The sequence below is a fragment of the Capra hircus genome, chromosome 10 (genome assembly GCF_001704415.2).
Source record: "Capra hircus breed San Clemente chromosome 10, ASM170441v1, whole genome shotgun sequence".
Taxonomy (NCBI): Eukaryota; Metazoa; Chordata; class Mammalia; order Artiodactyla; family Bovidae; genus Capra; species Capra hircus.
In genome coordinates this window covers 19,236,213-19,252,813 of record NC_030817.1, presented here as the reverse complement: position 1 = coordinate 19,252,813, position 16,601 = coordinate 19,236,213, and the positions used below count along the sequence as shown (strand labels likewise).

The following is a 16,601-nucleotide window of genomic DNA, read 5'->3' as shown; positions in this document are numbered from 1 at the left end:
GACAGAGGAGACTTGACGGGCTACAGTCCATGGGGTCGCAAAGACACGACTGAGTGGCTAACAGTTTCACTCTTCAGATGCATGAGACTCAAAACCTAGGACAGAATCGTTGCTGCTGTCCCTCTGGCAGCACAAGCCAGGGTTGCCCTGGGTCCCACCCAGTAGTGTGGGGACCCCAGGTTGCTGAGGGCAGTGCTCGGGGGCGCCCTAAGGAGTGGAGGCGGGAATTACCTGAAGTCAGCAATGTAACTGCCCCTCCTTCTGCACAGCTCCTTTGGGGACTGTTTCTCTGCTTCCTTAGGCTCATGTAAAAACCTCAAGGGACCTCCGCGCCGAAAGGTAAGTATGGAAGGAAAACCCTCCTGTCTGGTTTTCCAGTACCTAGCTCCTAGTGAGCATGCAGATATACTTGGGATCAGTGATGATTCACCTCCTGTTTCTCCTTTAGGACTGGGTCACCTGGCTTGGCCTGCTGGTTTTTCTCAGTCTCCCTTCCCTGGGGGTAACTCTCCTGTGCTCACTGGAGCATCTGGGGACATCAAAATTGAAGAATGATGTCACCAAAGAAGAAAATGCCCCGGAAAGAAAAGTGACAGGATCAGCAGCAGTCGGGCCACCACGCAAGGAAATGGTGAAAAGACAGGGCCCCCTTGGGACAGGTGGGGCTGGGCCAGGTGAACCACAGGCCCAGAATCAGAGTCAGAAGGGCTGAGGGGAGTCCTGCAGCATCTCCCTCCCCACTGGAGGGAAGGATGCCATCGTCATCACCAACAGTGAGATGTTTAGCACCAAATCAGGGTGCCACCCTGGCTTCTTCTGAGTACAGACGGCTGTGGCTCTGAGCAAAGCAGACAGGTGCTGCGGGGGACAGGCAGCTGAGCAGTCTTCAGGCAGCCCTGTCGGAAGAGGTGTGGACAGAAGTGAGAGGGGAGCTTGGGGCTGCCTCAGCTGCAGCCCTGCTTTTTCTTTTTTAATCCTCTAAAACGTCTCTAGGCATCCTGGGGGTTGCAGTTGCTGAGGAAATTTCATTCTAGCCCTTCTTGATCCATCTGGAAATTCTCTTCTCTCTGAAGCTCTGGGAGACTGAAGGGCTGGCTCTCTCATTATCCTGAGCTTAAGGGGTGAGTCCTTCCTGTTTGAAGGGCTGACTGTTATCCTCTGTTTTCTTTTTCTGTTCAATGGGGCCCAGGTACAGAGGACCAGGTCCTGTCTTCAAAGATGAGAACTGTCTCTCCCCTTCAGAAAGTTATGGTCCAGAGGGAAAGAAGCAAAACTTCAGGAACAGAAAAAATGTCCTAAGTGGAGGCATATGGCACTTACCATTGGAGCAAGGGAGAAACATTATGTTTTGGATCTTACCTCACATCCTTTGAATGGAAAAAGGGAGTAAAAAATATAAACATTCATTTTGTTTATCCATTCTATATATAATAGCTTACATTTGTTAATCCCAACCTCTTGCTCCATCCCTCCCCAGTTCCCTTCCCCTTGGCAACCAAAAGTCTGTTCTGTATGTCCGGGAGTCTGTTTCTATTTCATAGATAGGTTCTACATGAGAGATAGGTCTCTACATATAGAGAATGGATTAAACAACAAGGTCCCACTGTATAGCACAGAGAACTCTATTCAATATCCTATGATAAACCATAGTGGAAAAGAATATATTTTTTTAAAGAATATATATGAATATGTATAACAGGATCACTTTTCTGTACAGAAGAAATCAACACATTATAAGTAAAATGTGTGTGTGTGTGAAAGTCGCTCAGTCATGTCCAACTCTTTGCAACCCCAGGGACTATATATATATAGCCTGCCAGGCTCCTCTGTCCATGGAATTCTCCAGGCCAGAATACTGGAGTGGTTAGCTCTTCCCTTCTCCAGGGGATCTTCTCAACCCAGGGATTGAACCCAGGTCTCCTGCATTGCAAGCAGATTCTTTACTGTCTGAGACACAAGGGAAGCCAAGTAAAATATACTTCAATAAAAATATAGACATTCTTAATGCCTATGTATGCATATGCTGGAAAAATCAAGTGACATTCCCTAGAGGAGATTTGTACAGGGCCTGGGAGTATAATGAGGACCCAGTGGGTTTGCAGTGGTGGATGGATTATTATTGCATGAGAATACAGAGAATTGTTTGCAGGTAGGTGTATCCAAGAACCAAAAGTTTGGAGAGCTAATGCTGGAAAGGTAATTTGATGCCCAATCATAGAGGACCTTGAATCCCATAATAGGAAACTTGGCACTTATTTTGTAGCGGTAGGGAACCACAGCAGATATTTGAGGAGATGATTTACATGAACGATTCTAATTCGCTCCAGTGACCAGTTCAGTTGTTCAGCTTGGAGTCGGGGAAGGTGCTGAAGAGTCAGAAAGGGTGAATGATTCCAGAGTCCAGGATGTCCTTGCTGGGGCAGGGACGGGGGCAGAGGGGGGACAAGTCTTATGTTTCTTGTTCCCCCTCCAGGAGGAAAAAATATAGTGTGATTTCAAGACACTGGAGGGACCAGTTTTCTTTGGAAACTAAGGTATTGACATTACTGAGGGAAGTAAGGGGAAAATGATGTACGTGTTGAACTAGAATCGTTCTGTAGAAGGCTTCACGTTCAAAGTTGGAGCATTTTATGATGCTGACCTAATTATCTATATTGTGTCTCCACTTGATGTTTTTTGTCCAATTCTCCTTGGTAGGCTAACTGAAGAATGTGGCAAGGGAAGATTGGAGATGAGAAATAAGAAAGGGTATTTGTTTTTCCATGTGTAGATTGTGGTGTTGAAGTTAATTAGTGGGCTGCTGTGACCCATTTAAGAAACTCCTGGAAATAACCTCTGAGCCACTCATCTAATTGGTCCCAGTAGGCCAAAAACTGAAGCATTTAAAATGTCATGGAAGCAATTACTTCGGGTTAGAGACAGACGTCTTCCCTGTCCTCATCCTTGACATCTTTCCCCAAGCAGACAGCCACAGTGTTTGGTTGTCCATTGGTTTGGCAGTTAAACTGTGCAGAAAAAGCAGAGAGCAGTGGAATGTGGGAAATCTACCCACTTCCTCCCTGGGAGGAGAAAATATTAATCTGTTTTGCAATACAGAATAATGGTTTTTCTAAACATTTGTTCTTGAGTGGGGGTCACTGTTGCTGCTGTAACAAATTACACCACAATTTTAGTGGCTTAACCCAACATACATTTGCTGTTCTATAGTTCTGGGGCTCAGAAGTCTGAAATGGGTCTCTGTGCTAAAATCAAGGTGTTGGCAGGATTGCACCCCTTTCTGAAGGCTCCAGGGCACAATCTGTTTCCTTGCTTGTTGTAGCCTTTAAAGTCCTCTCACATCTCTTGGACTGTGGCTCCTCCTTCCATCTTCAAAGCCAATGAAGTCCGATTTCTTGGACCTCTTTTCTATAGTCATATCTGTGTGTGTGTGTGTGTGTGTGTGTGTGTGGTGTGTGTGTGTGTGTGTGTGTGTGTGTGTGTCTGACTACAGCTGGGAAAAGTCTTCATCTTTCAAGAACTCATGTGATTAGACTGAACCCACCTGGATAACCCAGGATAACCACTCCATCTCAGAGCCCTAAACCCATTACATCTGCAAAGTTTCTTTTGCCATGTTAGGTAATAGTCACACGTTCCAGTGATTAGAATGAGGACATCTTTTGAAGGGAACATTTTTCTGCCTTCCCCACTGTGTATTAAACTTTAAAGCACAAGATGTGGCCCCATCTTTTACATCTCCTTGCACTCAGCTAAAGCCTAAGGTTAAGCGAAACCTCCCTGGGAGCTGCCCTGGCACTGGTATAGTGACCCAGGGAGCCAGCTCTGGCTCAAGGCTGCCAGGGTTTCTTATCAATAATCTCACTATTCAAGTCTCATTTGGCCTTGGACAGTTCACCTTCCCTAAGTATCAGTGTGCTTATTTGTGAAAGGGGGATGGTTCCCAATAAGAAGCAGATGGCACACTCAAATTACAGTAATTTGAGATTATAATAAAAGGATTTTAGGTCCTCTGACATCTCTAGAATGTGGTCAGTGTCCCTTTTCCTCATTTACACTGTATCTGACCTTCCTCAGTCAGACATTCTTTATTCTGTGGCTTGCCCAAAGGACCAGCTCTGCTCATATTTCCAAACAAACAATAGATTCTTCTACAAGAGAGACAATGCCTTCTAAGACTTGACTATTCTAGCCAAGCTCAAGGGAAAGTCATTTCCTCTAAAGTATCATCAATAAGCTATTTGTTCACTGACCTAGAGCATCATTCTTGCCTACTTTTTCTCTTCAATTAAATGAAGATGTTTTCCATAAAAGTAATTTATGAAGCACTACATATGGTAATATTAAAACCATAAAAATAAACTTTCAGGAGACAAAACAATGCTGTTTCATCTTTCCAGCCTAGCACTGCCCCTGGGTGATGTTAGGCTCAGTATACTGGGGAATTGGCTCTTGGCTCAACTAGTACCTAAATGCCTATTTAATAATTCCTTGAACATTGTTGCTAAGGTTCAAGAAATCTTGAGATTTCTACTTATTTAACATATTTCCAAAGCAGAATTATCTTAAAAATGTAAATGCCAAATTTACTTTAAATTCCAGATATCACTACCCCTGAGACCCTAAAATATTAAGCATCCTGTTCAATGCTAGATTCCAAGATAAAGTTGTTTAAGAATATAGCACTCATGTCATTGACTCATTCATTTACTGATGAATACATTTGATTATAGGTCTTTCCTGGTGGCTCAGTGGTGAAGAATTTGCCTGCAATGCAGGAGACACATGTTTGATCCATGGGTCAGGAAGATCCCCTGGAGAAGGAAATGGCAACCCACTCCAGTATTCTTGCCTGGGAAATCCAGGACAGAGGAGATCTCACAGGCTATAGTCCATGGGGTTGCAAGAGTCAGACATGACTTAGCAACTAAACCACCACTGCCACATTCAATTATTCATAAATATATATTTACTGAGCACTCACAATTAGGATTAAATGGTGAGTAAAACAAACAAACAAACAAACAAAAAACAAACAAACAAAAAAACCTAATAGGAAATGCGAGTACAGATTATGGTGATACAGGCTGCACGTAGAGAACAGATGAGAGATGAACCAACCATCCTTCATGAATGTTCTTTAATACAAGGTCTTAGTGGTAGACAGAGTTACTTGGTGAACCCCACCCCATTTCCATTCCCCTCTTCCCATACTTCCATGTGGAGAAGAGGCTGGAAATGCTAACTACACTCTTCCCAGCTTTCTTTGCAACCGCATGTTGCCATATGACCCTGTTCTGGGTCATATGAGACAAGAGCAGAGATCTGTTGGGATCTTCTGGGAAGGAATATGCTTTTCCGGATAAAAGGAACAAATATGGCTATACCAACAGTCCCTGGTTCTTCCCACTTTTCTACTTCTCTAATGTAGAAGTGATGTCTAGTGCTGGGGTAATCTTCTGGAAACCATGAAGGAATGGCCAAGATGGTGATTCAGGTAGAACTGGATAACTGCAGTAATGCCGCAGCCACCCACATGCTGATTGGTTGTTATATGGGGAAAATGCAGTAAGACCCCTACATATGAATGAGTACCAAGCTGAGAGTGCATTCCTAAGTCCAATTTGTTCCTAAGTCCAACAAATTTAGCCTAAGTGTCCAACCAACACAATCAGCTGTATAGTACAGTACTCTAACAGGTTTATAATATTTTTCACACAAATAACACATTAAAAAAAAACAAAAAATAGAGAAAACTTTTTTTTTAATTTTTATTTTTACTTTATTTTGCTTTGCAATACTGTATTGGTTTTGCCATACATTGACATGAATCAGCCACGGGTGTACATGAGTTCCCAATCCTGAACCCCCCTCCCACCTCCCACCCCATATCATCTCTCTGGATCATCCCCGTGCACCAGCCCCAAGCATCCTGTATCCTGTATCGAACATAGACTGGCGATTCGTCTCTTACATGATAAGATACGTGTTTCAATGCCATTCTCCCAAATCATCCCACCCTCTCCCTCTCCCACAGAGTCCAAAAGTCCGTTCTAAACATCTGTGTCTCTTTTGCTGTCTCGCATAGAGGGTTATCATTACCATCTTTCTAAATTCCATATATATGTGTTACTATACTGTATTGGTGTTTTTTTTTCATCTTTAATTCTTACATGCATTCCCAAACATGAACCCCCCTCCCACCTCCCTTCCCATAACATCTCTCTGGGTCATCCCCATGCACCAGCCCCAAGCATGCTGTATCCTGCGTCAGACATAGACTGGCGATTTGATTCTTATATGATAGTATACATGTTAGAATGCCATTCTCCCAAATCATCCCACCCTCTCCCTCTCCCTCTGAGTCCAAAAGTCCGTTATACACAACTGTGTAATTTTTGCTGTCTTGCATACAGGGTCGTCATTGCCATCTTCCTAAATTCCATATATATGTGTTAGTATACTGTATTGGTGTTTTTCTTTCTGGCTTACTTCACTCTGTATAATCAGCTCCAGTTTCATCCACCTCATTAGAACTGATTCAAAGCAAACATTATCCTCAGTGGTGAAAAATTGAAAGCATTTCCCTTAAAGTCAGGAACAAGACAAGGGTGCCCACTTTCACCACTACTCTTCAACATAGTTCTGGAAGTTTTGGCCACAGCAGAGCAGAAAAAGAAATAAAAGGAATCCAGATTGGAAAAAAGTAAAACTCTCACTGTTTGCAGATGACATGATCCTCTACATAGAAAACCCTAAAGACTCCACCAGAAAATTACTAGAGCTCATCAATGAATATAGTAAAGTTACAGGATGTAAAATCAACACACAGAAATCCTTTGCATTCCAATACACTAATAATGAGAACGTAGAAAAAGAAATTAAGGAAACAATTCCATTCACCATTGCAACAAAAAGAATAAAATACTTAGGAATATATCTACCTAAAGAAACTAAAGATTATATATAGAAAATTATAAAACACTGATGAAAGAAATCAAAGAGGACACTAATAGATGGAGAAATATACCATGCTCATGGATCAGAAGAATAAATATAGTGAAAATGAGTATACTACCCAAAGCAATCTACAGATTCAATGCAATCCCTATCAAGCTACCAGCGGTTTTTTTCATGGAGCTAGAACAAATAATTTCACAATTTGTATGGAAATACAAAAAACCTCGAATAGCCAAAGCATTCTTGAGAAAGAAGAATGGAACTGGAGGAATCAACCTTCCTGACTTCAGGCTCTACTACAAAGCCACAGTCATCAAGAGAAAATATTTTTAATCTTGAAGTACAGTAACTTTAAAAGTACAGTACAATAACTTCTTAGCAGTAACAGCAACATCTCTGCTGCTTTTATGCTTGCTTCTAGACATCCTAGGCTTGAAAAAAAGATACGGGTCTATTGTTCTCCATACAGTATTGTACAGTAAAGTACACAGAAGCACAGCCACTTGTGGAAGATGCACACATGTGTTGATGTATGCCAGACATGTGAACTAACTTACATGGCTGGACAGGCAAATACATGTTCACATCTTTGAAAGTTCACAACTTGAAGGTTTGTATGTAGGGGGCCTACTGTATCCCCTGTGTTTGGACTTTAAAAAAAAATTTATTGAAGTGTATATATGTATGTGTGTGTGTGTGTTCTTTTTCAGATTCTTTTCCATTAAAAATTATTATAAGATATTGAATATGGTTTCCTGTGCTATACAAAGGACATCTTTGTTTATCTGTTTTACATATAGTAGTATATATGTGTTAATCTCAAACTCATGATTGAGCCTCCCCGTCTTTCCCCTTTGGTCACCACACGTTTGTTTTCTATGCCTGTGAGTCAGTGTCTGGTTTGTATGTAAGTTCATCTGTGTCATATTTTAGATTCCACGTATAAGCAATACCATGTGGCACTTGTCTTTCTGTCTGCTTTACATCACTTAGTATGATAATCTCTGCAAATGGCATTGCTTCATTCTTTTTTATGGCTGAGAAATAGTCCACATCCGTGTATATGTGCACACCACGTCTTCTTTATCCATTCCTCTGTAGGTAGATAGTTAGTTTGCTTCCATGTCTTGGCTGTTGAAAATGGTGCTGCTGTGAACATTGCATGTATCTCTCTTAATCATAGTTTTCTCTGAATATATGCCTAGGCATGGGATTGCAAGATCATATGGTAACTCTATTTTTAGTTTTTGGGGGAACCTCCATACTGTTCTGAATTTGGATTTTTAAAAACTTTTTGTCAAAAGCATTCTAGGCTGTGACAGAGATTCAAAAGTAACTTTAACTGAACGCAAATTAGGAGGCACTGCAATCTTGTCGTAACTAGCACAAGGAATCTCAAATTCTGTTCCTGCCCATTGAATAGGGTGGAGAAAAAGGGAGGAAGCCTTCATGGTTCCCCTTCTGAGGGCTTCTGAAAGTGATATTCCTTAGTGTTTCCAGCTTTTTTTGGAACTCATACTTGGCTCTGCTATCTCCAACACAGACTGGATCCCTGAATCTTTCTGAAATTTATTAGTCCATGATGAAGAGGAACAGATTTTGTCTTTTACCTGCTTTTTGTTACCATAGAAACTAGATCAGTGCCTGGCACTGTGTAGATGCTCAATAAATGTTCACTAAACCAGTAGGTGAAGCTGAGAACATTTATAAGTTGAGAAGAGCAGTGTTTTGTATTTTTAAAAATAAATGTAAGAATTGAATCGCCAGTCCATGTCTGACGTAGGGTGCAGCTTGCTTGGGGCTGGTGCATGGGGATGACCCAGAGAGATGTTGTGGGGAGGGAGGTGGGAGGGGGGTTCATGTTTGGGAACGCATGTAAGAGTTAAAGATTTTAAAATTTAAAAAAAAATAAAAAAAAGGGAAAAAAAAAATAAAAAATAAAAAATAAAAAAAAGAGTGAGAAATGGCCTGATCTTATGGAACACATATGGGACAGAGCATGCTCAGTGAAGCATGCCCATTTTGGATTAAGAAATATGATTATCATTTGCCAGCTCTGATTCCTGCCTCTGGGCTGATAAGATGTGTCCAAAGAGTCATTTTCACTCATTCACAGACACCAAAACAGAAGGGATTTTTAATGAATGCAGGAGCTGAAGTGACAGTCATTAGTAGCTAGAAATAGACAACTGATTGCAAAGTCAAGATGAAATGCTTCAATAAAAAGACCCTCGTGCCTGGGGCATACTCTGCCTTCTTTGCTGAAGTTGGGGTGGACTTTTTTTTTTTAATAATAGCAGCATAGTTTGCGTAGTCTTGAAGTTTTCTAATCTTCCACTGAGGAAAAATTGGAGGAGCTAAATAAATTAGTTTTCGGGTAATTAATTTACATAAACAAAACCAATATTGGCCGTTAGTCATTTCTGTTAGGCATGCCATCTATCCAAGTAGAAATGGAGCTGGCCAAGAAGGGCACTGTCAGGGCCTCTTTGGATCATGTCTGTCTGGCTTCCGATGCCATCCGTCCAAAATGATTTCTCAAAACATCAAAACTCTCTGGTCTGGCCCAGCACCTTTCCCTCACCTTGCACTGCTCAGCACAGGGAACGTCCTGCACGGATCCGCAGGGCAGATGGGCAGAAGGGGAACCTGGTAGCCTGATTGCTGCTCCTAGTCTTTCCTCGCAGACACAGCTTTGTATCTGTCAGGTCAGAGAAATCTCTCATGTTTTAGAATTAGAAATTTTAGTTTAGCAGCCAGAGCTATCACTGTAGAGATGAGGGACGTAAAGTCCAGAGAGTTTAAATAACTTGTCCAAGGTCAACACAGCAAGTCAGTGAAACTGAGGTTGGCATTTCTCTGGGGCCTCAGACCAGTGTTCTTCCTAGCCTCCTGCTGTGGCTTCAGTTTGTAAACAGAGGATTGCTTTTCCTCACTCCTCTCTTACACCCCATGGCTATTTCAGTGAGTTACATCTACGGTCCTCATAATATTCCTCATTTCAGAGAAAACCCACTATGGTGTAGTGAGTGGTTTCCATTTTTCCTGCTGTTTTACGTGCTTGTCAGTGCTTTGAGCTTTGAGCTCCTTGAAGAAGGGTGTCTGGTTGTCGTGAGCCATCCAGGCAGAACAGGTAGAGCTGGCCACATGGTTTCTCCGCATGGCTTGGCTGTCAGATAAGGGCCACCTGCTTATTGATTGGCTCAGTGTCACTTAGGTCCAGCATGCTCCCTGGTGACACAGAACTTCATATTAAAGGATGACAGGGAATTGATGCTGCTTTTCTTCAGGAACAAAAGGTACCAGAAGTTAGATGGAACTGAACAGTCAAGGAAACAGAAGTGTATACCTCCCCTCTCCCCATCCCCAACCCGGAAGCTGTGATCTACCAATAGAAGATAAATCCAGTCAAGCCCCTGAGACCAAGAGGGAAAATGCTGAGCAACAAGATACCAGCAGTCATTGGACCAGAATAAACCCTGAGAGGGTTGAGAATCTGATTATCTAGATCAATTTCTTTTTTCTCCTATACCCTCTTAGGCCTGAACTAAACTTTCCCTTCAATGCAAACAGTATTAAGTGCTTTCTAGCTACAAAGCATGTTGTCAGGCACTGGTTGAAGATATAAGATGAATCTTAGATTTGATAGAAAGAGCTTGGGCGTTGGAGATAAGAAGAATTGGGGAAGAAATCCTGGCTTTGCCACTTTCTAGCTATGTGTCTTTGGATAAACCACTTAACCTTTCTGAGTTTTAATTTCAATATCTTTGTTAAATAAATTTTAAGGCCATGAATATTGATAATTGATTTTAAATACCTAGGATAGATCATAACATAGATGTTCTGAAAATGTTTGTCATTATACTTTATATAAGCTCCTGGGAACCCACTTTTGAATTTTTGGTGGGTCTGTACTCTTAGCATTTCTCTGTACACCATGAAAAAAAAATTCAGAGACAGTATTATTAGCTGATGTCACAGTGAACCATGCTATGGAATCAAACTCAGCAATCACAAATTTGCCTGGCATAATGCTGGTAGAATTGACCTTAGGAATTTTTAAGCACATAATGAATAGTGTAGGTGGGATTTCTACATTTTTTAAAAGGTTTGGATTCTAGGATACTCCACCTCTATAATTTATTGATCCTTGTTACCAGGTATTTGTATGGCTTCATCAATTTTGAAAATGCATGTTTTCCCCAGAGCTCTATGTATCAGTCAGCAATAGCCACAACTTTTCTGCAGAGTAAATCACTCCAAACTCCGTGGCACACAATAAGCATGTATTTTTCACTAACAAATCTACAGCTCTGCTGACTTTTAACCACAAGGAAGTTGGACCACTGTCTTACATGATCTTTGACTGATCCAGCTATGTGTTGCATCCCTTCTGCTCTGGATGTCTCTCACCTTCCTTGGAACAACAACTATCTGATGCAGGAGGGTAAGGGAGGAGGGTGAGCATCACCATCCAGGTATATTGAAAGTCTCTGCTCATATCACATTCAGTAACATTATATGAGCCATGCAAATCACATGGCTAAGCCCCAAAGTAAAGAAGCAGACTTTTAGCCCATCATGAAGCCAGGGTAAGGATCTGGGTATACATTAATACTGCGAAGGAATTAGGAACTAGGGACCAAGGAAACATTATTCTACACCTCCAATGTTATAAGCTATTACTGGAACATTATCCCCTTTCTGGTCACTTAAGGGAATTGTCCTGTCATCTCTGATGAGTGATCTAACCCTTGGTACATGGTGGGCCAACATAAGAAGATGGATCTTCTTCTTTAGTAAATAAGTCCTTTTAAGATTCAATGGTGTGATAAAGCAACTAAACAGAGCAGAAGAAAAAGAATCATGGAGATGACCTCTGCCAGTCTTTAAATCCAGTCCATATCACTTAACTGGAACTTTTACCCACTAGTGTCAAGTCAGGGGTCTAATTGAATTACAATATTGGCTTTCCTCCAATTCCCAGTAATTTTCAAGCCATAAAAAGCAACAGTGTAACTGATACTTCTGGTTTCATGTAGCACACTAAACTAAACCATAGATTATTTTGGAAATATGATCACTTTTCTAGGAATAACTCTCCTGGACTATCAATAAGTAGTAAATACTCAAACTACTTTGAATCACTGGGTTGAGTTTAGAGGACAAAAGGTGGGGCCCTAGTTGAGACTATGAATAAGAATATGGTTGAAAATCCTCCTGATACAGAATACAGGTCTTCAGAGAAGGACCCTTTTTCCTGGTGTTATATATTCAACCACTGCCTAAGGGACCAGGAGCTTAAGTTCTTTCTCACTGTCCGTCCTTCTCAGGGAAATCAAGGGATATCCAGGGGAGAATGGTCTCCTTGCTTGGCTTGTTCTCTGAGACTCTTACTGGATGACAGAGCATCCCAGGGCTCAGAAGCCTGATCTCTGGGGTGTGTGGCTGGGTTCAAGTTCAGGTCTACCACCAGGTAGCTGTGTGACCTTGGGAAGGTGGTTTAACCTCTAAGGTGGTCACTGATGCTGCTCACAGGTGGTCAGCTCTCCTCTCTTCCTGGCACCCAAAAGATTGGCTCCTTTGTGGTTGGGTGGTGACTCATTTTGTCTAAAGAGCTGTGACATTATTATATTAACGTCTGGGCTATAGCACGTAATAACTCATGCAGGAATCTTTAGAATTCTCTCTTGTCCCTCTAACACAATGACCAGCAACACTCAAGATGGTGGCTTCTCCATCAGCCTGGGCCCCAAAGAAACTGCAATAAGCACAGTCCCCCTTTTGACCTCTGATAGACTTGTAGCATGAGAGAGAAAAAATTGGTTATGTTAACCATTGTGATTTTGAGAGTTATTTGTTATCTCAACTTAGCCTAGTCTAGCCGGATTGATACACCTCACCAAATCTCAATTTCTTTATCTAAGAATGAGGATAATAGTGGAATTGAGGTTGTGGAGTACTCAGTGGAATGAAATAGGATAATATGTGTCTGGTACATAGAAGAGTACTACATAATAAAGTCTAAATATATTTTGGCTATTGTATGTTATTATTACATTATGTCTTATCCTAACTTTGTCTCTAACAAGTTATGTTTCCTGCAAATAAGTTGCTAGTCGTGTGACTTTGAGAAACTCACCCACGAATTACTATGCTAGCACATTAGACTAGCTGAACTACAGCTTTAAATTTCTAGACTTAAAATTATGTGTCTTATATGGAAGTACTCAGAGAATCCATCTTGGTGTTTCAACTACATTCTGTTGCTTAGGGGAACAAAATAGGTGATAAAGCTAAACACTATCTTCTCTTCTTTTCCAGTTGCCCTCCCCTACCCCTGGACAAACAAAAAGATCTATGTCCTGCTTACAGGTTGCTCTGTATCCTATTCTGAAGATTTCTGCCCAGGGAATTACATCTGCCTTGTAAATTCTCAGCTACAGATTGGTTTTCCAAGTTAAGACACCGTATTCTTGGTCGTCCATCTCCTCTCTCTGTTCTTTTTTCAGTATATGTACAAGGTATCTGGTTTCATCAATACAGTTTCACCTGGCTCCAGGCCGTAGCCCGCCGTGGCCTTTCTCCTGATAGCGTGGTCTTCCCTAGTCCAAAAGGAGAGGATCCTGTTCTTGGCTCAAGGCAACCCCCTTCACACCACCACTCACAACCTTGAGACTTGTCCTCCAACTTCTCCAGATCAGCACTTTCCATGTCTTGATTTGTATTCTTTTTCTCCTGTGCCACTCTGGCTGGATTCTTCTCTCGTCCCAAAGACAGCCCTGCCTATACTTCCAAACAGCTGTGTGTTAATATATTAGAGGAAATTTCCTTTTCTTTAGGTGGAATATGGCAATTTCATGTGATTCAAATTATATATAAATCCAGTCTGGGAAAGGGGAGGAACTTCATCACATTCATACTGAATTACATGTTGGATCCCATCAAGAATTTTTTTCTCCCTGCCTTACTGAACTGGGGGCACAGCCTTGTTCTTAGAGATCATGCTTTTTGCTCTTTATATATAACCCCTTGGCCTCTGCATCCCCAGCACAAGACCCATAGCAGATCCTGCTATTATGTTTATTGACACAGCAGAGGCCTTTCCTGGTATCTCTTGTTGGCATCCATGTTCCCACATTTTGGCTATTTATAAAGGTACCATTTGCAATTACTTTGTGATATGCAATAACACTTCCTTTCTTTAATCTCTTTCAGATTGAAGACATCATTACAAAGATGCAAGATGACAAGACAGGGGGTGTGCCCGTCAGAACAGTGAAGAGCTTTCTCTCCAAAATCCCCAGTGTTGTCACAGGTAAATATTCTCCTTACAAGGTATTGATGGCAACAAGGAAAGATTGCTGAAGTGTTGTGTAGCCTTGACTGTGACCTGGGAGGTGTCTAATAATTTGTGAATGACAAACATAATATGTTCAATGTGGTTCTTACATAAAGTCAAGTTCTCGTCCTGGTTTCTAGGAATAAGCTACTCTTTGTCAGTCATTAATATCATCAGTAAGTAATAATATTGAAAAAGAGTGGTCTGACCAGCCTATGGTTGAGGCTTCTGGAAAGAAATTAGCTCATTAATAAACTAGCCATTTGCCCTGTGGGGTGTGCACAAAAACACAGTATTAAAGAAATTATTTCATATTTAAATAAGCTTCAAGAAAGTCTTATATTCTTCTACAAAATGCCTTTAAGTGTTTTAATTGATTGTACTTGAACTTCCAAAAGAAGTGGTTGTAAGTTTTTCTGCATTACTTTGGGGTTTGTGTGTTTTGTGTGCTCAAATATCTCTTTAAAAGTTGTTAATTGCAAAATCTATCAAACACATGGGTATAGTTTCAAGAATAGAACTGTCACATGTACCACCTATACCACCAAGCCACTTTATAAATAATGCATAATAGGTATCTTAGAGCCTCTGGGGAGCATAGTGGATGGCATCTACCTCCCTTTCCATTAGAGAAACCACTATCTACTTCTATACTAAACGAATTGTTGCTCTTCTTCGCAATCTTTCCACATATGGGTGTATCCTTTACTATCCAAACAAGTAACCAAATAAAATAAAATTTTAGATGACTCCCTAACTATTAAAATCTGGCTGTTTGCTTTCCAATCTGGGGGAACCAAAAGGACTAAGCATCTACTCCATACCTATAGGATGGCTAAAATAAAAATCCTGACAATACCAAGTGGTGGTGAGTTTATGGAGCAACTGGAACTCTCATGTACTGTTGGTGGGAAGATAAAATGATGCAGCTATTCTGAAAGTTTCTTATAAAGTTAAATGTATGCTTACCATATGACCTGGCAATCCCTAGGCACTTATCCAAGAGAAATGAAAACTTGCATTCAGATAAAAAATTTGTCAGTATTCATAACAGCTTTATTGATGATCTCCAGACTGGAAACAACCCAGATGTCTTTCAGTGAGTGAATGAATAAACAGACTGTGGTGCATCCAAATCCAGCAATGAAAAGGAGTGGGCTACTGAGATATGCACCAACTTGGGTGAATCTTGAAGTTATTTGTCTGAATGGAAAAAAGTCAATCTCAAAAGATTACATACTATGGTATTCCACTTATAGGACATTCTGAAATATAAACAAACCCCAAAAAAGCACAAAACCTATCGTGATGGAGAATGGCTCACTAGTTGAGAAGGACTGGGAGTATGACGGAATTCCATGAGGTGACAGAACAGTTCTGCATTCTGACTGGGTCAGTGGTAATGACATAAATCTATGCATAGGTCAAGGCTCATAAAACAGCACACCAGAAAAGTCTACATACTATACGTTACTTTAAAAAATAAATACATTCAGTTGAAGTATCCACAAATATGCCAACTGACTATTTAGACTGTCACTGTTTGAACTCAAGTACCAAGTGGATTTGGATAATGAACAATGCTTGTATTCTTAGTGTTCTCTAACTTTGAAATTTATATAAATGGAATTATGCCCTAATGTTGGCCATGATATATTTTTCATACTTTTCTGGATTTTATGTGATAAACTCTTGTTTAGGATGTCTGTATCTATTTTCATGGGCAAGATTGGTCTGTTGTTTTTCTTACTTACCCTCCTTGCTAGTTTTGGTAACAAATTTATACTAGCTTCATAAGATGAACCGTGGCATACATCTCTTTTGTTGACATTCTGTTGTCCTTTGAAAAATAATTTTACCCTTAATCTAGTTTTTAGATATTTCAATTATTTTATTTTTATTTGTAGACAATGTTCCATCTGGTTCTTCTTTCAATATGTGTTCTCATTCATTCAACAAATATTTACTATCTGTATTACTATTTTAAATACAACAAGTATTTACTATTTTCTAAGCATTATTGGCACTGGGAATTTAGAAGTAAATTAAATAGATGAAAATTTCTGCTCTCATGGAATTTATATTCTAGTGGAGGAGACAGGAAAATAATAAGGAAAGTTTATAGAATTTCAGTAGTGCAAAAGACCAAGGAGAAAAATTAAGTATGAAGAGGGGGACAGGAGTGTTAAAAAATTTGGAACCAGTAGCCAAGCAAGAACTTCCTGAGTAGGTTACATCTGAGTAAAGATGGAAGGAGATGAGGGGTTGAATTATGTGGATGTTGTCATAGTCAAGGCTATGG

General features: G+C 40.6%; 1 protein-coding gene across 5 annotated transcripts in view; it reads left to right on the top strand.

Annotated features, from left to right (window-relative positions):
• The window catches only part of RGS6 (regulator of G-protein signaling 6), a 613,815-nt gene that overhangs the window by 402,907 nt on the left and 194,307 nt on the right, over positions 1-16,601 (top strand). For all 5 annotated transcript variants that reach the window (XM_013967267.2, XM_018054008.1, XM_013967266.2 and 2 more), the window contains exon 3: positions 14,176-14,275. In XM_013967267.2, the coding sequence (XP_013822721.1) occupies positions 14,176-14,275 (100 nt within the window). The remainder of the gene's footprint in view (positions 1-14,175; positions 14,276-16,601) is intronic.